This window comes from Aythya fuligula, chromosome 4 (assembly GCF_009819795.1).
Source record: "Aythya fuligula isolate bAytFul2 chromosome 4, bAytFul2.pri, whole genome shotgun sequence".
Lineage (NCBI taxonomy): Eukaryota > Metazoa > Chordata > Aves > Anseriformes > Anatidae > Aythya > Aythya fuligula.
The window spans coordinates 43172071-43198149 of record NC_045562.1 but is presented as its reverse complement, the minus strand read 5'-3'; the positions used below and the strand labels follow the sequence as shown (position 1 = coordinate 43198149).

Sequence of the window (26079 nt, the reverse complement as noted above, 5' to 3'; positions counted from 1 at the left end):
AAATCTGTGAACAGGATGCTGCACGCAGCCAGCTCGGATGTCACACTTGGCTTGTTAAGAGTCCGTGCTGTGCAGTGAAGTGCTGGGTGGAAATGCCTGTGTCGGCCCCAGACAGTTTTTTTCTGGAAACGGTGTAGTGCCATCAGCATCTGCAATGGTTGGTTAGTTCTGCTGAGAACCAGAGCTACTAATCTCTTGTTGCTTAATTTGCTGCTGTCTCTTGAGCTCATGTCATTATCACTGTGCTGTGCCTTCTGGACATATGGACCCATTTGGAGCTGGATGCAGTGCTGCTAAACAGGGCAATGATGACATACATAAGTCAGGTCTCAAGGAAATCTGTTCTGAATCCAGGTCAACCTACTATGACAGTTGGCCACTAAACCATCCTGCCAGTGGCTCCCTCAAATGTCACTTATTTGTTAAACATCAGCTGAGTCACTGGAATACTACCGAGACTCATTGTTTTGTTGAAGGGAAGGTAACAGCATAGTGCAGATTCCTTCTGTGCTTACAGGACATGCATTGTAGCAGAGAATGTAGTGCAGTTTCTATTTCCTCAGGTACATTTTTAAGAAGAGTAAGCAGAATTTTATGTTGCATGCTTCTAGTAATGATTCCTAGGTATGTCTTAATCTAATTTTATAGACTCAGTTTTGCCTCACCAGTCAAGGTTACATGCCTAACTGCTCTGGCTGAAGCCACGTGTTTGACTGATTGCTCTGACACTTGCTGTTAATTGGATATAGAAGTACTTGGTTTCAGTAGAAATCAAGCCTCTAACAGCTAACTGGATGCAGTTGCAGGACCACTAATTAGTCACAGCATCTCATGTCGGTGGTGCTATGTCCTAGAACACTTTGCTGGTTTGTGTTGTTCGCTTGAATGCCTGCAACACACGCAGGGAAACCTCAGTATTGCTCACTTGCCTTGGAACTGATGTTTATAGTCCTAATTTCCATACTAAATTCCTCTCTACTAATTTACTCCTCTTTCCACTTATCCACCCAACACTTTCCTAGCTGGCTGTTGACCTGCTGCACTGTGCTATGTTGCGTAGGTGCTCTGCAGTAATGTACACCAACAGGGCTCCCTTACGTAGCCAGTCTGTGGTGTTCTTAGCAAAATTTTAAAAATGTGATGGGGGATTGAAGCAAAAGAAAGCATGAACAAGATAGGAGTCCAGCTTTCTTCAAGAAACAAACGTGTATATATCTGGTTAAAGAATCTGCGTGCACGGTATTTTGTGAAGTCATCCTATATTGATCAGCCTTCAGATCCTTTCTTTCTGTAAGGATAGGTTTTTATTTGCCTGCTCTCCTTGCCCCAGAACTCTCCAGCTAGGCAGTTGGTTGTATGGGTGGATTTGTTAGAAAATCAGGGATCACATTCCTTCGTCTTTTGAAGTTTGACCTTGATGTTGTTTGTCATCGGAAAAATTCAATCGGAAAATATTTTCAGTCATGAAATAGCTGATCAGCTATGGGATTTTTTCCAAATAGCAGACAGAAATCTGATCTACGTTAATAATATCCTGTTTTTTTCCATTTGTTATATATACATTATTCACTTGTCAGCTCCCTTGGTGGCTTTTAGGCTATGCAGTTGGTGACAAGTAAATCCATTGATGTACATGCTGAATTAAGCTGAGACTTCTGTGTTTTTTAAGTTTCTATTCTTGAGAAGGTGTTATTTTTTCCATTTTTAACTGATTTGAAGTAGCCATATGCAAACTGAGTAAGAAGAGTGCAGAGTCACTTAAAATAAAGCTACAAGTAAAGGTATTTTGTACAAGTGCTCCATCCCATAGTGTCTTGACACCTTTGCCATTTATGTTTTTTGAGGCTGGTGTCACCTCTGATACTAAATGAAAATTATTATGTTTTAATCATGAACTCCAAATTGTTTAGACAACACAGAGCTTGTTCTCTGAAATCAGAATTTTAATTAGGCTGTAAAGAAAATGTAATTTTTGAATCAGTCTTCACTTCTTAGGTCCTAGAGTAGGGTGTTAACTGCTTGACTGCTTAGGAGGCTGCTGAGCTAAATCCCCCTCTTGCAGTCTTTTGTTTAAGACTTAGAAAAACCTGTTATACACATACTTGGGGTAGTAGCTAAAGAACAAGATATGTAATAGAAGTGAGTGGTTTGGGTGGCCTTGTTGAAGTCACTTTCTTTCTTGTTGTCGGAGGATATTTGCTAACTTTTACAGAATGCTTTGCTGTCTGCTTCTGAAAGGTGCAAGCTAGTTAATAACTTTTTGTTACTAACTCGCGCGTTAGGTGATTCATAACCTGTCATGTTGCCCTTTGCTTGTAACACCGGTGGCATTCACACGTTATATGGATAATGAAAGAACTGTCACTGACACATCCTGAGCTCTTTTCTTATTCCAAGGATATTCAAAGTTATGGATGGGGAAAGCAGCCACAAGTGAGATTGGGGTGGCAGATAAAGCGAGGCTGTGTGCCGGAGGAAGAGGAGCTGCTGAGGTGGAGGCATCACCGTGTGCTTCTCCCCTTGCTTTGCCTTTCAGCATCCCCCTGTCCTTCTGCTGATGTCCAGACTGCTGTGCACATTGCTGGTGACCAAGGCACATGCAAAACCCTTGTCTGCCCGGTTCCACATGGGATCTCGTTTTCTGTTTTTGCAGAACCTTCCTTGAACTTTGCTATGTGTTACAACCTTTTTAGAAGGCTGCTTTTCGTGCAGCAGGGATTTAGGAGAAAGGGGATGCACGTTATAAATCAGAAGTTAATATTTCATCAGTTTGGAGAGTTGCGCTGTAGTTGTTCCTCCCTCTCCTATGGGTCTTTCTGAAATTTTTGTAGAGTGCTATGGGTTTTGCTTGCCCGCTTCGTTCCCTTTACTGAAATTCAACACTCAGATTTGTGTCTTTGCAGCCAAAAGGTTCTGGATGAGACATCCTTTGCACGTCTGCTTTATTTCTTTACTGCTGCTGCCGAACAACCTCTGGGGAGTTGCTGTTCTGCATCACATTCTGAGCTCTGTTGACCTAGGGAGAGCTAAAGATTATGGCAGTAATGAAATCTTGGTGTCTTACAGACCATAGTAGAGCGCTGTCTCCGTGTGTGTAAGCTAAGCCCTAAGGCTAGTCTTTGCAACCATTTCCACGGCGACAGAATATCACACTTCATTGCTCTGCTGCGAGACCTTTCCTTTCAGTCCGTGTGCAGGTGAAGATGTGTAGCTGGCCATTACAGTGTGTGCACCGTCATTTGGGTTAATTGCAGCCACCAAGTTCCTCGGGATGGTATGCAAAAACAATCCACCTAGTTCTGCCAAGCATATATGGCCTTGTGTGAGTCCAACTGAATTCTTCCCTCAGAGCGCATTGTTGGTGGGGGACTGTGGTGTTTTTCCCTACTTTTCTATATCCTTTTAAAATGAGGAGACATGTACTTCATTTTGGACTTGACCAGAATGTGAATGTAATGTGTAATTAGCTATTTTTGCTTTTACCATTGCTTTTTTTGAATTCTGCCCTGTATTATAGAAGTTCAGCATAAGTTGACTGAATTTTTGCCTGGTGAACTATTTTCTTTTATAACTCGTACCTTGCAAGCTCACATTTAGTGATCCTATTTGTATGTCTACTTCTGTTATTCTTGTTGATGCTAAATGACATATAGGGGATCCTAAAAGTCATTTGAATAGCACTTCAGAAGGCTTGTGCGATAGTCTGCATATTTGAAACAGGGTGAAAACAACATGTAGGTGTTTTCTCCCTGGCTTTTGTGTGTGCAAAGTACCACTAATGGATTTTGCCACTGTTGCTGAAAGTTGTAGGAAATTCCTGGTGTCTTAATTCATTTTCAGAAGTTTTTCCTTTGTGTTTGCCAAAATCCCTTTGTCTAGATATAAAGACATTATGATAGGAATGACTATCTCTGATTTTCTATTTATTATCTCTTTTGCATTCGTTACCTCTTATTGTGAAAATTCAGGCAGGAAGGGAGGATTCTTTCCAACTTCAGGCACCTAACTGAGGTGCCTGAGTTAGACATCTCATCACCATGTTTGTTCCCACTGAAGGAAAGAGGGAGAAGCTGGGTGAGCGATGACCACATACGGGACTTCTGAAAGGCGGCTGATAATCAGGCTGCGTTGCTCTGTGAAGCTCTGTCTCTCTCTCAGTCTCAACTGTGTTGGGAGCCCAAGGCGCTGAGGTCAATTTTTGGTGATATGAATTTGTGCTCCTCTTTTCCTCTTCCCTTCCGCACTGTTGTGGAGCTTCTCACTTAACTGTTTTTGATGAATTCAGACATATGCTTTTATTTCAAAACTAGAGACTTGTGTGCAGCTCATTTTCATCTATTCCTTTAATCTGATTTGTGCAGGTGGTCTTGCTGGTATTATGGAACAGCAACAGAAAGGTGTTGTGTTTGCTTTTTTTTCCCCCACAATACCACTTTGAAACTTCAATTCAAAAAGAAATATTGGCAGGTTGCAAAAATTGGCTTTCAATCTATGGGAACTGGCCTGCCACTTTGATAATTCCCCCACTAAAATCCTAAAGCCCTGTCCTCTCTTCTGCTACTGGGTTATTCTGCTGTATCTGATTCAGTCTTACCTTTGCTCTGACCTTACTGAATTCATTTCTTTTCCATTTTAGTGTTGTCCCATTCCTCCCTCCCCCAAATAAAGGAATTCAACCCTTGGCATATCCCTCTGCCCTCAGATCCTTCTCAGTGGGCAGTGGCTATCAGCTGTACATATTTCTTACTTCCTCAGGCTTATAAAGTAATTATTTATTTAAGAACCAAAGAACCAGAAGCTGTTAGTCACTAAGAAGAAACACAGGGATTTTTTTTCTAGAGTTCTTGTAGCATGTTCCCAGTATGAGAGACAACATGTTCTGCTGGCAGCAAATCAGCAGCTCCTCACCTTCCAGCTAGCCTTTAATCTCGCAGTACTTCTGAGGGGTTGACCCCTATGTGTTGATTTTCTGTGTTTACTCTCCCTTATCTTTGTAATTTTCTTCTATGTCAAAGACTGACAATAGAAGAGAAGTTTTATTTGGTTTGCAGTTTGCTTGTACTTACACAAAAGTGCTTGCACCACTCACAAATGTTCTTTTTCTTCCTCTTCAGTAGTAGACTGAATTGGGTCCCCTGGTTCAGGGACTTTCCAGTTTGAGTTTCCAGTTTGTTATGGTATCAGGCAAATAGCAATTGGGATGAGCCAGGAGTGATGGCAATTTTCAGAGTCGGGCAAGAGGTGATGCATTGTGTCTTGGTTATACTCTGCCAGCCTTGCAAGTTTAGCTGTCTTTCTGGAGTTGAAGGGTGCCTTACATCTTCCAAATTTTTGGAAGAGTGTTTTAAGACACCAGATCATTTGATTTAGGTCCATCTTGATATGTTTACTGTTTGAGGTGGACAGGAATGGATGGTGGCAGAACAAAGAAAGGGCTGGGGTAACTTCTTAGGCTTGTGTAGAGACAGAGAAGTGTAGCAGGTTTTAGATCCATCTGCTGTTTTGGATAGAACGCACTGGTGGTTTCCCAGTGTATCCAGTGATTTCCCAGTGATGAGCCTGTCTGGTGTCTTCAGCAGAAAAAAATTAAATGCAGTTGTGTTTGAATGTTGTTTATTTCCATAGATAGCTGTCTGTTTGGTGGCTTGTTTATTTTTAAGCTTCTACTCAAATCTCAAGTGCCCAGTCATACATAGGAGCGGTGGCGTTGGCAATTGGAGGAGCTCCCAAAAGTTCAGCTTAGGGGGGTCATGCAGCTGGGACCAGGGCCTTACTCTGCAGCGCTAGGTAAAACCTTCTTGGGTTCATTAAGTCTTCAAGGAAGACAACAAAGTAATTTAGAAATTATACATCAGCATCATATTAAGGGAGAGAAAACGGAGCTGTGACTCACTAATGATCATAGAAAGTATTGTTTCCTGTATGGTGATGTTATTATTTTATTATTTTTAATTTTTATTTTTTTCCATTGCGTGAGTTCAACAAAATGGTCTGCTTTGCAGGTATCTTGGTCAGACATAGGAGGACTAGAAGATGTCAAGCTGAAATTGAAACAGGCAGTTGAATGGCCTCTCAAACATCCCGACTCCTTCATCCGAATGGGGATTCAGCCTCCCAAAGGTGTGCTGCTTTATGGACCTCCTGGATGCTCAAAAACAATGATAGCGAAAGCTTTGGCTCATGAAAGTGGCCTCAACTTCTTGGCAGTGAAGGTAGGACATTTAATCTTATGGTTTCTTAACTCTGGGATAACAGTTCACAATTTACCAATTTTCAGTGCTAGAATCCAGTGGCTCCTGGCATTTCTGATAATTACCTCTGCTACAGAAAATCCCTTGTAAATATCAAACGAGGTTTGTGTTTTCTTGTGAAGAGGACTACTTGCTTCCTGTACACTTGTGTTTTCTTAGAATGAGGGGGGTTAAGCCATACAGAGGCATTTAAATGCCTCTCTTATTCTGGTGAAAAATATTAATTATTAGCATTATTTTAAAAACTTTTTTAATGGAAACAAATTCTTAAAACAATGGTAGCAATATGCAACTTTGGATAGTGGATAGATATTCTTGCTGCAATAATTGCTTGCATGGAGATAATACCATCTCAACTCTTACATTCCTTTTTATTCCTTAAGAATGGTTGCTTTCTTCATCTTACTACTTGTGTTATATTACAGATTTTTCTTGCCCTATTAGTCCTTTTTCAGGGGAAATCATTCTCTTCCATTATTTCTCAGAAAGTTTGCAAAATCAGTTATATCTGGAATACTCTTGGATAAGTGGTATGTTCTCTCAGCATTAAGAAACACAGAGAAATTGCCTATGAAATTGATTGCTGCGGGTCATATGGAAAATACATGAGTGGAGGTTATTAAATAATAATACGGAGCTTCGGCGCATAGGAGGGAAAAAAGATAGTAGAGCGATTCCACATGGGGTAGTCTTGCAGCTGTGTCAGAATGTTAATGAAGTGCAAGAAAAAACATTTGTTTAAGTATTTTTCTTTTAAAAGTATCTCCTCCTCAACAGTGTGATCACGTACTCTTTTCTGTTGACCATCTCTTCGCTCACAAAGCTCTCTGTGTTGCTAGTTCCTGCGCAGCTTCCTCCTCTGCCTGTCCTTTCAATCGCGTTGTGAATGTGGCTCTGGAAGCAGAGGCGGTTGCGCTGACCCTGCAGCCAGCAGCCCTGCGCTGCCGCTGCCTCCTGGTGCTGCAGACAGGCCTCTGGGTCACGGTCACACCAACAAGAGCAGCCTTGGAAACCTCAGCCCTTCAGAAACGCTAGCTTTCCTGCCTCTTCTCTGAAGACAAAGTCGGTCTTTGTACTCTGGTTACTGGTAAACAAGGTAACCTTTTCCTCCTGCACCGCTTAAGGAAACATTCTTTCTTTGTTTTGCCCAAAGCACTGAGGGCTGAAAGGGGAGGAAATAAAAGTCTCCATCTGGAAAACAAAAACCAAAACCAAACAAAATGAACAACAAAAAAAAACACCATCAAAAAAAAAAAAAAAAACAGTTACAACTAAGCATTGGCACCATGGTATATTCATCACTCTATCTTAATCGCTGAAAATAGCTGATGCAGCTGTATGGTCCATACGTAAAAGATCGGGAAGGTGCACTGATATGAAATACTTTTATACAGCAATGCAGCGTTTCTCCAGGGTGCAAACCCCCAGCCCTGATAAGCTGCAGCAGAAAGGGCTGGCTCGGGGAAAGTGCCTTTTATTCCCTGTCGGCTTAAAGCCCTGGGCCTGGAACTGGTCGAATATTCAATGTACAGATGTTCCAAGAGGCACATCTCTGGAGTGTGTCCAGCCTTGGATGTGTTGACTCCAGGAAGGGAACACAGCCCACTTTCCCTAACTTCACGTTTGCTTCCTGGACAGAAAAGGCAACATCCATCATGTACTAAATGTGTTAAACATCATTGTCTGTAGCACTTCTTAAAGCACAACAGGCATGAATTCATTTCCACTGCATGTATTCCTGCAATAAATCCAAAATAGATGAATATGATTTTGAGAGAGAGAGAGAGAATTTTTCTTCCTAGCTAGGGGTTCTGTTAATTTTCCCTTTCTCTGCATCGTGTCTCAAATATCCATCTCTGGAACTGATATCAGGCTTTTTGAAATGGAAGCCTGTTTGTGATAATTTACTTTTCAGACCTGCATTTTCCTTCCAGTCGGTCCTGCCCTAAATAAGCAATCCTGATGAAAAGTGTCTGCCATACAGCCAGTAGGTTGTGTGTGCTCTGGCAGTATAGCTCAGGGGGCTCAGGTTCTTGGTCCGTGGCAGGGACACTCCGTGGGCAGGAGACTGTGCTTTGGCGATGGATCTGAGTCCATGGCTGGATGACACCTCTCTCCCCTGTGTCTGAAACCTGAGAGGGAACTGCTTACTTGGTTCAGTGATTTTTTTTGGAAGGTGGCCCCACTATGCACACCATGTTTAAGCGATGTGGACACAGTAAATCTGTCCCTTTCCAGAAGGGGTGACAGTGTTCACCTCGGCTGGTCGTGCCACTGGGGTGCAGCTGGCATCTCCCTGGCTCGGGGAGGGCTTTGCGCTCCTCGTCCAGATGTGTCTGTGCAATGTCTCTCCAGTTTGGCCAGCTGCCCCTGTTAAGTAAGGTACTTCGTCTGGGGTGTCTGTAATTTCCTAAAACGTGATGTTTCCATATGTCTTAGGAGCAGCTGGCTGTCACAACGCCATATGAGACGTGGTCAAACGGCGTGCGTCTGACTTGTCTCTAACCTGGTCTGGGAGATAGGCAAAGTCTAGATGTAATTTCTGGGCAGAGGAGACGAAGAAAATAATGTGATAACAGATGTTTGACGTTGCATCCTGTTCTCTCTAAAATCTATTGTGAAGTTTGAATGGTTAGCATTACAATGAATGTGCCCTATTGTAAACACGCTCTTTGATATCTGGCCAAAACCTTTTTATAGCTGTATTTTCATCAAGATCGGTGACCTTTCGCTTTTCCAGAGAAAAGCAGTTGTTTTGCTTGTTTGTTTTTACAGAGCTATCTTGCATATAATTCCTAAGGGGAATCATGTATTTTTATTCCTTTACTGGACTGTCGTCCTTTGTCTCCCTTACAGTGTATCTGCTAAATTTATTGGGAGGGAGGTTGTCAATTGCTCTTTAGGAGATGGCTCCTCCTGTTCTTTCCTATCATCCCTTTGTCTGTATCTCTTGTAGCATTGAGGCTTTTCAGGGGGTTAGTGATCATCTTGATACTTTTTTGCCCAAAATCTGTTATCAAAAGACAGCTGAATTTTTCTCAGCTTCTTGGAGTTTTTGGTGTTTTGCAGTCATGGAGATAAGCAAGTAGGAGATGGGGTGAAAGAGTGAACTAAGATAATTGTTTCATTCTTTGGTAGTTGAACATCACTCTTAATTTATTGACAATTTCTGATCTGATTGAATTCTTTTTCATATCAGCCATCCGTGCACTCTTGTCCTTCTCCATGCTCCTCTTGTGCAGGCCCAAAAGCTTGTAATTTTCCTCAGAGATGTATTTTATGTGTCTTTCACCAACGGAAAATAAAATTGTATGCAGATATTAGGCCTATAAATATTAATAGGATGGGGGATATAATTTTCAACTTCTGCCAGGCTGATGACACCTCTTTGTGATATATAACTACATGTGACATTTTTGCTTTAGACGTGATCTAATTTTCTGGAATTGAATATTACTGCATTGCTTCTCCGATTTTTCTGCTTCATTTCACTGTTTACTTGGTGATTATCTCTCTGTACTTTTTGACAGTTTGTGCACTTAGGGTCAGCTTTGACTGGCTGCTTTTTAGAGATGTATGTTGATTAGATCTCTGAGATTTTAAGGTGATACTGTAAGAGTAGTCTGGGGAGGAAACTTCCATATCTTGCTGTATTCCATAGATTGGGAAATGATGATAATTTTATCAGCATTTGGCTTGCATCTTTGTTTAGATTTTGCTATGGCTGACCAATTGGATTTTTTTATTTTTTATTTTTAGGAAATCCTGTGTCATTATGTTGTGCTAAGAATCTAATGAATATTACATTTCTTCATGGATTTTCTGTTAGCCTCCTGGGAGGCAACTTGCAGAGAGACAATCTCTGATTTTTATTTATTTATTTTCTCTTTGTTGTTATGATATCTATTTGGTTAACTTTACTAACAACGATGCCATTGTACTTTTTTGTATTAACCTGTTTTGAAATGAACGCTGAAGCTTGCTCTTACACTGTAAGGCTGATGAGGCACCGCTGTAGCACCTACCCAGATAAAGTCCATCAGCCATGTACAAGCTGTTCTTTGGCTGCCAGTCCCAGAAGGACCATGGGGACTGGAAAATCCTTTTGCCCCTTTTATAGCCCAAGATGCAGTGTACCAGAAGGGACGTTTGTTGGTGATGGTGTCCTGCATTACCTTGTACTTACTCAGCCTGCTAAAGTCAGAGGGAGACTTTCTGCTGATATTGGAAGGCTTTTGCTCAGGGTTGTATCAACAAGGGATTTTGAGTTCTGCTTTCTGTCCAACAAGCAGATTACCCAAGTTTACAAAATAAATACCAAGAAAAATTATGCAACTTGTATATGTTCATAATGGTTTTAGAAGCATCATTTTTCCTCTTGCTGCTCAGTGCTTCTTAATATTTTTCTGTTTCAAAGCAAAACTAAAGCAAAAACTCATTTAGTGATACTGACAGAAAACAGCTTAGACCTACAGAAAATTAAGATTTGCAAAAGTTAAATCTCTCAGAATTCAGCTGTCTAAGTGAGACACAATAATTGTTGTAAATATGATAAAGCATGAAAGCAATATTAAAAAACAAAACAAAAGAAAACATGATGGTAAGTAGCATTTAAGAACATTAATAGCAAGCAGGTGATATGTAATATATTGCTCTAAAATATAAGTTTTGTTTGTTAGGAGCTCTAACTGCGATAGACAAAAATAAACAGGTTAGAAATTATTCCCAGCATTTTACTTTCCGTTACTTAAGAGTTTGGGCTGCAGGCATCTTTTCTTTTCTTCAATTAGCAGTAATTACAAAAATATACACTGTTCTCGGAGCTCTGACTTCACCTTGGCTTGATTTAACTTCCTGTATCACCCTGCAGATGCTTTTGTACCACTCCCCGTGCTTGACATGTGCTTAAGTTTAGTTTGTCATCTGGGTCAATTACGTCAAAATATTTTCCAATTGAAGTTTCCTCAGCTTTTCCCTTCAGCTCTTGGCTGGGGCAGTTAAAACAGATTAATGAGGCTTGGAAAGGCTGCCTGCTTTGCTTTGTGAAGAACTGTCACTGAATTTTGGGAAGATAGTTTAGCCTTCCGACGGGGATTTCTGCGAGTAAAAGAATGAAATAAGAAAGTTGGGTGGTTGTGACTGGCTGGGCGATGCATATAAGATTAAAAATGAAGAAGCGTTGTGGTTTTATGGGAAACTGGCAAACATCCAATAACATTTGAAAATTTTATTTACATATAGTTATATTTATTTGTGTAGTAACACATTTACAGCAACATGCTAGTTAATTAGCGCATAATGAGACAACATACTTTGAAAATGCTCTAATATTTCCACAAGGGAGAGCAATTGGAGATACTTTATGAACACTGTGGGTGCTCAGGCTATCTGCATGTTTTACTCAACTGAAAATAAGGCATTCCTCCATTCATACCCTAAGATTTCCAACAGTGAACGTGCAGACAGAAAATGATTTGGAAATAATCTCCCATCTCAGTTTCCTTCTCCCTTCTCAATTACTTTGCAAGATTAATGAACGTAGCTTCCCCCTCTTGAAGTTGCCAGGTTTGTCAGCAGTCGGGATGTGGTAAAATGGCAGTCAGGGGATCGGGTGCTGCTGGAGCAGTGAAGTATGGCTCTGAGTATGTTTTGCAGCATGGATGGCTGATTTCCTGCCTTTTTTTTCACCATATTGCGGTTGATCCCACATGGATAGTGCCCTTCTGGTAACAAGCCTGGTCCTAAACAGAGTAGTGGATGGCAGCCTTTGGGCCCGAGTGCTGGCGCTGTAGGGAAATGCAGTGCTGAATAGGAAGGGGCGCTGAAAATCCGTGTTGGACACGAGTGACTTGCAAAGGGGCCTTTGTGGTGGGTGGGATGGGGTGCTGTTGGGTCTGCTTCATCTCTGCCCCCACAGAATTTCTCCCTTGATACTGCGGTGCCGGTGCCTGCGCCGAGTCCTGACAAACCATCATGGAGGCTGTGCCCAACAGGGCCCTCTCCGAATGTGCCATGAATTAATTCAATGTTTCCCATCAGTTCACTGCACACTACAAATCCTGGCTTCTGTGTTACATGAAGAAGCCCAGACAGGTTGTTGCTAAAGCTTGCTGGTCAAGACAGAAGGCGAACAAGGTCGATAAAGGAAAGTGCCTTAGCAGTTTGATGGCGCTGCTGGTAGAGACTTAATTGCAAGGACCACAGTTCACAATTTTTTGCCAGCCATTCCCTGAGATACTTTGAGCCCACAAGCACCTGTCTAATTTGAAGTTTTTAAAACACCAGACAGGTGCCAACAAGTTTTTTTAAGGTCCTTTGGTATGCAGGGCAGAGGGAGAGGAAGTGATTAAAACGGTGAGTGCACTGAGCCTGGGGTTTACAGGCTGCTGAGAATCTGAGCGATGCAGATTAAGTCATTAAACAGCATTAAAGAGAAGAAGGAGGCTTTATTCTTAGCAAGCAATATACTGCATTTTATTACTGAATGTTTGTCTAAAATGCAGCTTAACCAAGATAACTGATTTAGGAGTTCTTCCAAACCGGTTGCTGATGTGACAGTAGGTTCTCTCACTTGCACTGTCATGAAACTGGGGAGGGGGAAGCCGAAATGTTGCATCTAACCCATGAAGGCTGTGCTGGTGGTGGCTGGGATCACGCTTTGCTCATCTGAGCTGGCTGTAGGCGCTACTCTGGCAGGCTGAGAAATTAGCACATCAGAGTGATGTGGATCGCATCTGCAAGGTAGATGCCTGTCTGTCCAAATCAGTTAGTGTGAATGTCTAACTCAGATGCAGATGTCTGCATGTGGGCAAATAAACCTTGCCCTGGGTATGCATTTTAAGGAGTTCAGAACTGCTTTGACATGAAGCTTTATTTTTTTTGAGGTTCACTGTGCAGAGCTCTGTTCCTGTATACTTAATTTGAAATTAAACGTTAATTATTTGACTGATATTTTAATGTCTGTTTAATAATTTCTTCAAGCATAAGTACATAACTTACCTGATTGTCACAACAGTTAAAAAAAAAAAAAAAAAAAAGAGAGAGAGAGAGAGGAAAGTCACAGATTAAATTTCTTATCAGTTGAAAGTCATTACCCTAGTATTTTCAGGTGGAAAAAATCCCCAAGTGGCTTTAAGCACTGATTAGAAAAATTACTGATACTCTCTGATACTCTTTAACTTCAGGGATACCAGATGTTGCCCTTGCCGTTTGAAAATACTGAGAACTTCTGTCATAACAATGTGTACATAAGCTTATCTTGTGTTGCAGCCTGTAAGCAGAGGTTTTATCTTTTGAGCAGTTAATCTTTCAAGAGTTTATTCTGATCATATTTAAAATGTAAGGATGTTTTTCTTTTATGTATATAAATACATATTTATATATTATATAAAAAGGGCTACCAATTTATATCTATAAAAAGGGTTACCAATATAAGAGAAAAATCTACACCCAATCCAGATGATAAACACGTGGGAGGCATCATGACAGAAGGGGAATGCATCTTGTAAAGGAGGATGGGATAGTCTTTCAACAGAGCATGCATGGAAACAACTCTCTCTATTTTGAGGCTGAATAAACAAAACTCAGCAGTATGCAGCATGCCTGAATTGGCAGATTTTATACTATTGTTCTGGGTTGTAGCTCACAAATGGTATGCTTATATGCATGGCTAAGCTACAGCTACTTCTGCCAATTTCCTCCTCCAAATCTTTTGCTGGTTTTGGAGTCACTGTGCAAATGACCAGAAGGAGCAGGTTTTATTTCTTCCCATCCTTTCATAGGGAGGATTCCTTCTTGCAGAAGAGAGCAGAGCTATGCATCATTAAACTGTACCATTTGTTACTAGCACCTCTAGGTCAGTATATCAACAGCTGTAAACAGCTTTTAAAGGAATCATTATGGTCACCTCCAGGCCAAAAATGATGTTTCACCAACTGTCAATTTGCTGAATAAGTGCGGTTCATGTCATTTGATTTTTTTAAAAGCAATAGAAAAGCATTGAAAAATAATAATAATAAAAAATCTCCTGGCATTTCTTGAATAGTCTCCAACTTCTAAATGAGTTTCCTGAAAAGAGAAGGTGAACTTTCAGAAAATTGGAAGCAGTGCTTAGCTGTCAGCCAGCAGCTTGGTGATGGCCACTGGGCTGCTTGGCATACAGACCGCTCCCTGGGAAGAGCGGCCATCCATCTCAGCCAGAGGACAACCTGTTTGCACACAGGGTAAGGCAGACGTTCAGCTTGGCTTGGACCAGAGCTAACCCAGTTCAGTTCCTACATCCAGCTTCTTTGAACGTTTCTAGTTTTTGTGTTGTGGTTTCAAGTGTTTGCATTAGATGAAACGTATACCAATTCCTCTTCTTTGGTGTGCTTTTTCTTTCACTTTGGAGTCTTTTCCTTTTATTGCCGTATATAATAAGAGCTCTAAGCTGCTTGTAATAAAAGACATGTTTCTGAATGGCAGTTCTGGTATTGTTGGTGAGTGGTAAACTATGAGACCTTCTTCAAATCAACTTTGATGAAAATTCTCCATAGGGCACAGGTCATTAATACATAGTGGTCTTTAACCTGGTATTGCTGCTTAATGAAGAGAAAAATTGAGAAAAACTTCATGTTAAAGCTTACAGCAAAACCATACATTCAAAATAATTCTCTTTGGAAACATTTTAAACACTATGTATTGCTTTGATGTTGCCTTGATCATATTTTAATGCGTAATTAAAAATAAAACTCCATGCATCTGAAATTATATTGTACCTTAAAGCACAAAGGGAGTAGTTTTGGTTTTAAGTATTTTTTGCTCAGACAAAAGAAGAGAAAATGTCAGACTATTTGATGTTGTTTGTCATACTAGAGGAGTACACTGTTGGCTCTGATGTTAGTGATGTTGGCTTCCATGAGAATACTGATGTGGATGAAGACAGTTTGTGGGAACAAGGGCATGAGAGAGAAGCTCTGAGAAAAAGGTAGTAGGAGAAATCTGTAATCCTGGGTCAAATCTGCGGAGATTTGACAAAAAGCTAGACAGAAAGTGAAAGCTGCTGTCTTGTTACTTCGGCAGTTGCTAGGCCCACTCTATCACATTTCTCATCTGCAATGAACATGATGAATGGCAAGGGCCCAGGGCAGCTGGATGCTGTCTATTAGAGCTAGAAGCCTGTTCTGCACAAACGGCTGCTTGCTCCTCATCTTTGATGTTCGCAGTGAATATAGGAAAAGGCCTTGCATTACTCTCTATCACTTTCTCACCTTCCTTTTTCCTTTTCTTCGTCCTTCCTGAGTTATGTGTCTAAACAGTTCTGTTCCTATACAGGCGTCCAATAGACTTTGAAGTTGTTGAAAGCCTACAGGTGCCATTTTAACTTTAGATACTGCAGCAGTAATTTTAAGGATGGATGTGGAAGGTAGCAGCGCTTGTATCATTTCTGTTTCCTACTGGCAAGGCATACGGTACTCTTCTTCAGCCCTTACACAGTTGGCTTTACCTGTATGGCTGGCTGCTGCTGTGTCTCACCTGGCCCTATGGGTAATGGACCACACTAAAAAATAAAATAAAATAAAAAATAGTACTGTGGCATAGCCAATATGCTTTGCTGATACCAGATAACTTATGCTTTTCTTATTACAATATACGTCCGTCCCCAAACATTTGCAGAGGTGCTTTCCAGTGGTGCCAGTGTCAGGATAAAGTCAGTGCGCTAACATACTGCAAGGTTGAAAATGAGAGTGGAGAGGGGAGGCTGCAAAAAAACAGTGTGCTACATTTTCGGAGTAAAAGATGTGTGTTCTACCCATCCGGGTACAAAGACCAGGTGGTCCTGCTGGAAGAGGGACCACCAGAAGCTCTGTCACTGCTGGTGTATGTCTGCCACACATTCCTGGTTCCAGCATAACTGCTGTTTGAAGCTGCCTTACTGCTCAGCACAGAGCATTGCCTGAAGGTGCTCATAGCACTGAAGCACAGGAAGGTTGTGCAGTTTTCCAGCTGTGAAGGACGTTGTTTCTGCTGGTGAAATTATGAGGGCACCTGTTCCCTGGAAAACAGACCGAAGCCACTGGCTCGTTTTGTTCAGGGCAGTGGATAATCATCGCTGGTCATGGCTGCAGGTCAATGTTGATGCAAACCAGGCTGAAGTCAATGAGTCATTACCAATCCCATGAGAATCTTAGCCTCATTAAGAAGCGTTATTTTAGCAGCCTGTCCTACGGGATACAGCAAAACAGAAAATGCTCTGAGAATTCTACATTGTTTTGCTTTTTGTAATTGTAAGTACTTGCTCAAGACTTCAGCACTGACCCTGTGGTCTCCGGTCTTTTCCTGGTGGACAGGGCTGTGAGTATAAACAGGCACCGCAGCAGCTGGCACTAATAATTGTGCTTGGCAGAGAGGAGAAGGAATGCAAATCAGTGAAGACACTGAACAGCTTTCTTGCTGGGGATGGAGTGCCTCATGGATGGGTTTCAGGTGTGCTGCTATGGCAGCTGCTCCTTGCTGGACTTGCAGGCTGTCTGATTCAAAAAAGTGTTGTTAAACATGGTTTTAAGTCACTGCTTCAGTGCTTGGCTAGGTAGGATGCATGTTGAGTGTACAAGTAAATGCTTTTCCATAAACGATCTTTTTGGCTGACTTGCAGCCCCCTTGTTGCTGTTGTTGATCCCACAACTCCTGAGAACCCCCAAGTGTTTATTTTTTTGGTTAGTGCTGTTTCTCATTAAAGTACTAGGTAAGCACTGTAGTAAGAGGATTAACCTACAGGCATAGTTACTTGCATGCACAGTGCTATAAATGCAAGAAAACTGGGTATAGGTAGAAGGTAAGCTGAAAAATGCACAAGTAAGACTTTTGCAAGTGGCAAATTGTCAAAATTCCTTGTAAGTTTATCAGTAATGTAACACTAGGAGATTTTGACAGTCATTTAGGATGTAAATATAATATGTATTTTAAAACATTTATTTTTCTTAATTTTACAGGGACCTGAGCTGATGAATAAATATGTTGGTGAGTCTGAACGAGCAGTGAGAGAGGTGAGAAAGTGCAAGCTATACATGATGTTCACTTTTCTTGGCATTCAAATTTTTCTGTGTTTATAAGGTTATCTTTAAATTTTCCAAAAAATTTTTGGTTTAATTTTTTTAAACGACCAAACAACAACCAGAAGGGATCCTTGTGCTGTTTAACTTCATCCTGCACTAGCCTAGTGATGCACATCAGATTAGGGATCCTGTAGTAATTTTCACTATAAGCCTGTGTTACACAGGATCAGGAATATAAAAATATAATAAAAGGTCAGTTTTTAAAAAATGATCACAAAGCTTATGTCTGTTCTGCGATGTTCTGTAGCTTTTGAGGTGTGCAGGGGTTGACAGCAGTATGTAAAAAAAAATTCAGTGCCTTAAAACTGAGTGCTTCATGGTTGTTTTTTTAGATCTTTAGGAAAGCCAGAGCGGTGTCTCCTTCAATTCTTTTCTTTGATGAAATAGATGCGCTGGCAGTTGAAAGGGGAAGGTAAGTAACCCTGTTACAAAAATCACAGACATCATTCTCTGATAATTTACTTTGTATTTTACATTGTGCAATCACAAGTATATTGTCTTTCTAGAATTATTTTATTAAATAAAATCATTCCACATGCAGAAGAGTAGTGTTTGTGACTTAACTATAAGAGTATTTCACTTGGCATAAACAGGTAAGTTGGTGGAGTTCATCCTTTCTCATGTCATTAGCAGGAAGGATTCTACTGGTTCTCATGCCCTTCGGCTCTTTTCTGTGGTTTTAACTTGCGTTTATTTCCAGTAACTAACTCCTTTCTTTTCCCAGGGTTGTTGTACCGTCCTAGTATAGTGCCTCCATCAAGCAAAGCAAATGATCATATGCTATATAACTCTGGGATTTCCAGAGAGACTACTCATATGCTTAAATTTAAACTCACATTCAAGCATTTTGCTAGACAGGGACAAATTTCATCAAAAAATTTAGAAGCGCGTATGTCCTTTTACGTGTTACCTTAAAAAGGGATTCTTCTGCAAGCAGCTAACAATCTTCTTACAATATGAGAGATGTTTAGCTTTTGTCTGAGGGAGTATTATAGCAGGTTTTATTTGCTGCTGTGGCATTTAAAATTTGACAGGCTATGGAAGTAGTCTTTCTTGGGGGACATGTTTTTCATAAAATAATTTTTCTAGTGAACAGCTACGTGTTTTTTTCTGCTTTGTTTGATTTGCATGAAGAACTATGACATGTATGCATGTAGAAAGTATTTATCTAGTTTAAAGAAGCATCAGTTTTCCATCATGTTTCTGGAAAAGAAGCTACCTTGGCATCCATACAGATCCCTCCGTATTGTGAAGGGGCCATTTATATCTGCAAAAATGGGTTAAAGACATCAGTCATTCTGATGTTTCAGCAACTAGAATTGTTTACTTAAAAGGAGATGTCGTCTTGTGTAGCGTAGAGCTGCCCTGTGAAACTACTAAGAAAATGAAAACATTCTCTGCTGAAACTGCAAAAGCTGATATAAGACATCCCCATCAGCATCCTTCTCATATGCAGTGTATGCAACTGTGACATTTGTAAACTTCCTAGAAACGCTAGCCACCCTGTGGTATTCACTGAAACACCTGCCTGCTTTTCACAACAGAGAAGTTGCAAAAATGTGTGCTGGAATCAAGCCAATAGGAAAAAAAAAATCCCTCTGCTGCAACGCTCATGTGTTTAGTTTTCAGAAACACTGCTTCATCAAGATAAAACCTTCTGGAAGAATAAGACATAGTATATTTTAATCAGCCTTTTCACCCCATGCCCTAAAGGCATTGAGCTTGTTTATTTGTTTTATTCTTTTAGGGGGTAAATAACCCAATTTTACCTTACCTGGAACTGTCTGTGGGGGGTAGTAGGCCTGGCACAGCTTGCTGAAGAATGTGGTATGACCTGCTGCAGTCATGTTGCGCTGGAGACATCTGGTTTTGGAGCTTTAAAAAGAACAGGGTGGGACACACAAATATTTCATTGTCAAATCTGAACCAGATGGGAGGTAAAATATGTAGCAGAGTTCTCATAAAATTCATCTGAAATTAAATGGTGTAGGAAACCAGACAAGGCACTTATTAGAAATGGCCTTTTTTTACAGGCTGACTTTGCACAGTAGGAATTTGCAAATGCATTAGAGATGCTAACGATTTGTGGCCTCTGGAGATCCATTTCCTGTACTATTACTAACCATACTGAAGTTTTCAAGGAAACACCTGTTTATATTGTCTCCCTGTTCTCTCTGTTGGTTGAATAGGTTTTCTCCATCTTGGCAGTGAAAAACTCTCTGTGATACAATTTTGGAAAAGTTTTACCTCTTAGTTTAAATCCTACTTAGGATTCTGTGGGTTGTGGGTCTTGTGCAGAAAATGCACTGCATCCCAGAACTTCCTGGGTAGGTACCCTCTCCTGATCCTCACAGGATGTGTCCAGAGATACAGAAAAGCATAAACTATTAAGCTGTGGGAGTAGTGTTATGCACGGTTCAGATCTGATATACAGATGTGAAATAACAGTGAGTAATTGCTTACGCTCTTCAGAGCACTTTGCCAAATATTCATTAACCCATTATTACTTGTTTAGATTTGACTAAAGCTTGTGGGTTTAAAACATAAACGTTTTGCTCCCAACCCTCTATAGAGATCACTAAACAATCCCATCTCATCAGCAGATGCAAATTAATATCAGCACATACAAATTAATAGACTGGGTAATTTATTGTAACCAGCTGCAGGTAGATCAAGAAAGCTGAGGAATCTTCTTGCCTGCACCATAATGTGCAATGTCTCTTTTGCATCATGTGGCAGAGCCTCTGTCACTGCACGAGACATTGCAAACACTGTAGGTGCACTCAGGTCTGCCACAGTGTCTTATTTATTTTACAGTCCCAAGTCATAATTCCTTAATTTTAATACAACGTCTAACCCTCTATCTAGTACATCCAAGCCCTCTTGGAAGATTTTTCACTCTGGTTTATATCGAGGTATTAGAGGAAGCTTAAAGAGAATGGACTGACAGTGAGGAAAAAGGAAGACATTTACTATAACTGATTCTAAAGAAGAAATGATAAATCTACTGATGAAAAAATGGGAAGAAAGTAGAGGTACATAATGAATTTAGAATAGCAAAAATGATTACATTAAGACAGGAAAAACCTCTGAAAATTAGGAAGAGTTCAGATGGTGAATTATCCTTCACTGTGAATTGGTCCTGTGGGAGAAGCTCAGGCAACCTACCACTTGACATATTTCAAACAAAACTGATGTTTCATGGATTAATGTGCTGGGAGAGGTGAGCTACACGATGCACAAAGTCTTTTCCACTGTCCTGAAAACTTTTCCCGTGGCTTTAATTAGTGATAGGTTCCGTGAGCTGGTGACAACTTTATTTTTTTCCTTACTTTTGCAAGTTGATGTTACAGCTCTTTGGAGGAGAGGCTGTGCTGAAGGGAGACCCGCAAGGCTGGTCCAGATACAGCAGCACACGGGGAGGAATGTTTGCCTCTCAGTAATCCCTTCCCTGCTCTGTGCTCGAGACTCTTAACAAATTGCACAGCTGCGAAGAATTATGGGTATTTGTTATTCCTTGCTATCCTGACCATGTAAAACCTAACTCTTCTGGCCATTAGAGGTTGCCAAGAGGGAAATGGCTTGGTAATTAGACTTGAAAGTGATGAATGAACATGGCTCTGTGTAAATGCAGCACAGACAGTCTGTTTGCTGAACTTAAGAAATCTATGTGCTTTGGAAATGGGACTTTGTTTATACAAGTAGGATTTTTAGAATTTTTGGGCAATGGACGTATTTGTTCCTTTTCTTGTTTTTCAGAAGCAAAAAAAAAAAAAATCCTCTTTAACTGCAAATCTTTGTAATGTGAGATGGGAAATGTAGGCTGATGTGATACTGCTAAATACAGTTTCCAAGGTGGAAAATTAAGGACAAGGGACAAAGATCAGCACCTTGCATTTGATTAGTGAAGGCCAAAACAAGTTGGTAGATGAACAATACTAACTTTTTTTGGAGTGAAGGTAGAAATGACAAAGTGAGAGGGCTTTGGTACCAACCCACTGAAACTACAATACGGTGATGCTCTGCCAGGGATGTCTGTTATCCAGTATGATGGGGTACAGTGGAGTGTGGGCATGGCTACATTCCGAAGCCACAAATTAAAATGCTCAAAAAGTCTGAAAGAGGTACTGTTTTCACTTCAGGTGTTAAAATATTTGCAATCTGAATTTCTGAGGCACACAGGCTTCTAGGTGAAGCTATAAAGAATGGCAGCTTCTCTTCTATAGTATGGCTGCTGTGCTTCTAGCAGGGACTGTGATAAATTTTCTGATTTTAAACTGAGATGTATGTCTTTCTGGAGTATTATAGTACATATTTACACTGTACGCTTGAACATACAGTCACACTTCTGTATCTATGCAAATTTCCTTGTGTAATTGGCAGCTTCCCTGCAGCTTTCCTGTGCCGTACTTGAGTTGTGATGGACCTGATGCTAGCAGCTGGCTATGTTAGGCAGGGAGCTTGATCTTCTGACTTACGTTGGCACTTGTTGTCCCTGAATCAGGGAACGTCAGCTGATTCCTGGCAATATCACCCTTGTTTGGATATGATGGAGAGTTGAGGCACTGGAAATTTTGTGATTGTGGTCAGAGTTCTGTAAGGTACTTGGTATCCAAAAAAAAAAAAAATAGTATCTGGGGAAAAAAGCTGTAAAAAAGCTACTTTGGGCCTAACAAGCGGTGAAGAAGTAAAGTTTTGAAATAACTGAATTGCACAGTAGAGCTTGTAATTTGTTTTGGAATAGCAGTTTTAACAGATTCCATTACCCATATGCTATGTATATGTGATAAATATCTGCACCCCTTTATTTTTGAAGCAAACTCATGAAGATTCTTGTCCAGCAAAAAAAAAAAATCCTTTATCGCAATGTATTTTAAATCCATGTTTCTTTCTGTGTGTATATATATATTGTAATTTTGCCAGGCTGTGTTGTAATTTTGACATTTGAAGCTTTGTGGCCATTTGAAGTCAGTAAGACTTGCACTGGCATCAGTGGAAGCAGGACTGGATCTACAGATGTTTTTCTTGCGATTATTCAAATGCATGGATGTGTTTACAGGATTTAGAGAAACTAATCAAGTCCGTTAAGTAGATAAGCATGTTCTGCAGTGCCCAGGAGGGCTGTGGCAAGGCTGACCTGCAGCAAGGTGCTTCGACCAAAGACAACATGAATTTGAGCCTTTTGTCTGGATTCTTGACAGAGGCTCAGTTGAAATAGATACCAGGACTAAAGGGATCAGAAGTGGCCACAAGTGGTGGCCACTTTGCTTCCTGGTATGGTGTTGGCTATGAGAAAGTTCAGCTTGCCCATGCAATGGGCCCAACAAGCAGGCTACAACTGCTGGCAGGGTTAGGACTATCATCATCAAATGTCTTTTTTTAATGAAATCAAAGGAGAACATAATTGTCATTAAAACTTATAAATGAAACTTATTCCAGGTGAATGTAAGCCTCTCATATTTAAATACTGTTATAATGAAATGAAATCCAGTCTAGTTACTTACTTCTAGGTCTGTAATGCTTCCAATTTAAACTGTTCTAACTTCCCTGGTAGACATGATTGATTACAGTTTTCAACTTGATTAACTTCCAGGAATGCACAGAGGAAAAATGCTGAGGGAAACAGAATGAAGGAAAATGGGAAATATACTGTGCATCAGGTGCACGTGTTGTTTTTTTGTTTTTTTTTTTTTTTAAGGTGACGACTGTTAAAAGAATAAGAGAACTCCAATGTCAGTATCTTCCTGTTTCAGCTGGATGGTGCCAGTGCCAAATGAAGGCAAGGCCCCGTGTCCATCTTTCATAGATGTGTGTCTGGTTGCAGGCAGATGGGAACAGGCCATGGATTGCCATCTAGTACTTAAGGATTTGGTAATGTGCTTAAGGAAAGCCCTCTGGAAGAGAGCCTGTTGCTTCCAAACCCATCACAGACTGGCTCCTCTTCTCCTTTAGTTGTGTTGCCTTTTTCTGGACCTACTTCACAAACTTCTGGAAGCTGCAGTAATAAGAAATTTGTGTAAAAGAGGCTGCTTGCATGAACGTGGAGGTTAATTAGGATGTAGCTAAAGCTGTCCGGCCACTTGTTATAAAGTCACCTGCTGACAGCTGAGCGCTATTTCCAGTTTTCACAAAGCTTGTGTTCTCTTTTCAGGAAGCTTGTGTAGACATTGGAGGTCCGTCAAGGAATAAGAATTCTTTTATATTTCAGTGCTTTTTTAATGCTTTAAAGACCAAATGACATGAAGCACACCATTTTGAGGCTGGAGGTAACCATAAAGTTAAATGTTCTACCCAGTCTCAGAATTTCAGTGACTTCCCCCTGTATTCCTCTGAAGATGCCCTTTCTGTAGGGCTTGAATCTTGGTCTTGAGGAAAAAGGGAAGATGCGGAACAATATAGTGGTTAAAATCTGATAGAGGTGCATGTAATGTATGACTACAACTAATTGTAGGGTGCTGATGGAGGAAAGGGTTTAGAATTACCTTCTTCCAGAGTTTTTCTGATGATACAGGCAGAAAAATTCCCTGCTATGGGCAGTGGGTTTTTGTTTTAGCACTTACTAGTTTTTACTTTTCTTTACTTTACTTTATGAATAGCCAATATATTGGAGAAGAGAAGACTGAGAGGGGACCTTTTCAATGTATACAAATATTTGAAGGGCAAGTGTCAAGAAGATGGGGCTGAACTCTTTTCAGTGGTGCCCAGCAACAGGACAAGAGGCAATGGGCACAAACTGAAGCACAGGAATTTCTGTCTGAATATGAGGAAACTTTTATTTACTGTAAGGGTGTCAGAGTACCGGAATAGGTTGCACAGAGAGGTTGTGGAGTCTCCTTCTCTGGAGATACTCAAAACCCACCTGGATGCCATCCTGTGAGATGTGAGCTAGATGACCCTGCTTGGCAGGGACACTGGACCAGATGATCTGCAGAGGTCCCTTCCAACCTCAACTATTCTGTGATTCTGTGATTTAACTGATAATACTACACACAGGATTTGCATGCTGTGTCTCTTTCCCAGATTTTTAATAACATCCAAGCCTCTAGCATCTGTAGCAGTCTGAATTAATAATATGCATGGGAGTTATACTGTACATGTGCCAGATGTGAATTTGGCCCAGTGTTTTCATGATTACTTGTGCCTAAGTATGCTTGCTATGCCATTTGGTTTTATGAAATACCTCATTTGCTATGTGTGTAGAAGAATCAATTAGTAATTCTGGAGGATGGTTTTGCAGCTTGTTGGACCTGGTGCTTAGGGATATGGTTTAGTTACATTGGTAGTAAGTTGATGATTGGACAAGATGATCTTGGAGGCCTTTCCCAACCTTAATAAATCTATGATTCTATGATAGATAAGCAGAAATAAGTATATGATGTTAAAGGTGTTCTGATTTTCGGGGGGGGCAGAAAGCTGTTATATAGGAAAAATAGTGATATTGGGCTGCTTATGTAAGCATGTGTATCTCTGTAAACCCAATATATTTAGTAAGGTTTCAGTTTTGAAGCCCCAGTAACATTTGGGGGAAACAAAGTTCACAGCTGAAATACAGCCCATCTGGACCGATAAGAATATTCTGACTGAATTACTATTTCAGCGAGGGATATTTGCATGGAGGAGCCTGCTTTTCCTAACTGGCATGACAGTGTCCATTCAGCTGGCCAGAATGCCCTACTGATGATTTTTGACTGAAATTTGCAATCAGGCAAGATGCTGCCATTATCGTTCTTTTGTCTGGTATTGCTATTGGAGTAGATATTTTATTTTCTAACACTGTGGAAAACCTCGAACTGCCAAAGCTGTATTTCACCGGGTCTTGTGAGGAAAGGAAATAAAACAGCATGACAGTTAATTACGGCCGTGGCAGTTGGACTGAGAGGACCGCCTTGGCAGGTGCTCCTTGCTGACAGTTTACCCCTGCAAAGCCCTGACAGGAATGTCAGACTCGATAAAACCCCGCAGATGGTACTGGCGAGGCTGGTGTGGTAACATGGTGGCAGGGGGCTTTGGTTCATCAGGACACTGCTGCCTCCCTTGTCTGTGGGGAGGCCGAGAGCCCTGCCAGAGAGCTCTGCTTCAACCCGTGCTCGTTTTTTGATGCCAGCCATTCTGTCATGTCAATGAGTTTTGCATTTGTTTTGATATGAAATTATTTCCAGAGATTCCAGGGAAGGAATTATTTGAGATGATATCGTGTCCAAGAATACTTTTAAAACCCGTAAATTTTGATTGTTATTGCAATTCTTTTGTTAGAGAGAAAAATAAGAAAGGCAGCTTTTATCTGTGTGTAAATCTTGCCTGATAGGAAGTTTTGGAAAAGAGGGTGGGCTGCACTCCCTTCTCACAAAGCCTGTGTTACAGATTTCAGCTGTGTGGAGATTAATCCCCCTGCAGTAATTTATCCCGGCTGCATCTCCTGAGGCCTGCCCCTTCGGCCCCTCAGGTCTGCCTGAGGTGGGGTCATCTGGGCAGCGCTGGGCTCCTCGGGACAGGGCCTCCCACACTTCCTTCTGGTTTCCCAGCTTGTTGTGAATTTAAAAGTGCTCAGAAGGTTGCTGTGTGAATAGTTTCTGCATTTTCACGCCTACAGTTTAACAACGTAACCGAATTAAGGTCCTGATTCTGTACTGAAGGTGTTCAGATGGGCTTCAGCGTTGCTGAAGTCAATAGCAGATGGAGAGTCGCTTGTTCTCCTTGACAGGATTTAATTGGAGGTCTGGATTTAAATATATTTT

At 40.9% G+C, this 26079-nt stretch overlaps 1 protein-coding gene across 1 annotated transcript in view; it reads left to right on the top strand.

The window, feature by feature from the left end:
* The window catches only part of SPATA5 (spermatogenesis associated 5), a 189749-nt gene that overhangs the window by 25760 nt on the left and 137910 nt on the right, over positions 1 to 26079 (top strand). The window contains exons 11-13 of the mRNA XM_032185948.1: positions 6003 to 6212; positions 17222 to 17275; positions 17677 to 17756. Of these exons, the coding sequence (XP_032041839.1) occupies positions 6003 to 6212; positions 17222 to 17275; positions 17677 to 17756 (344 nt within the window). The remainder of the gene's footprint in view (positions 1 to 6002; positions 6213 to 17221; positions 17276 to 17676; positions 17757 to 26079) is intronic.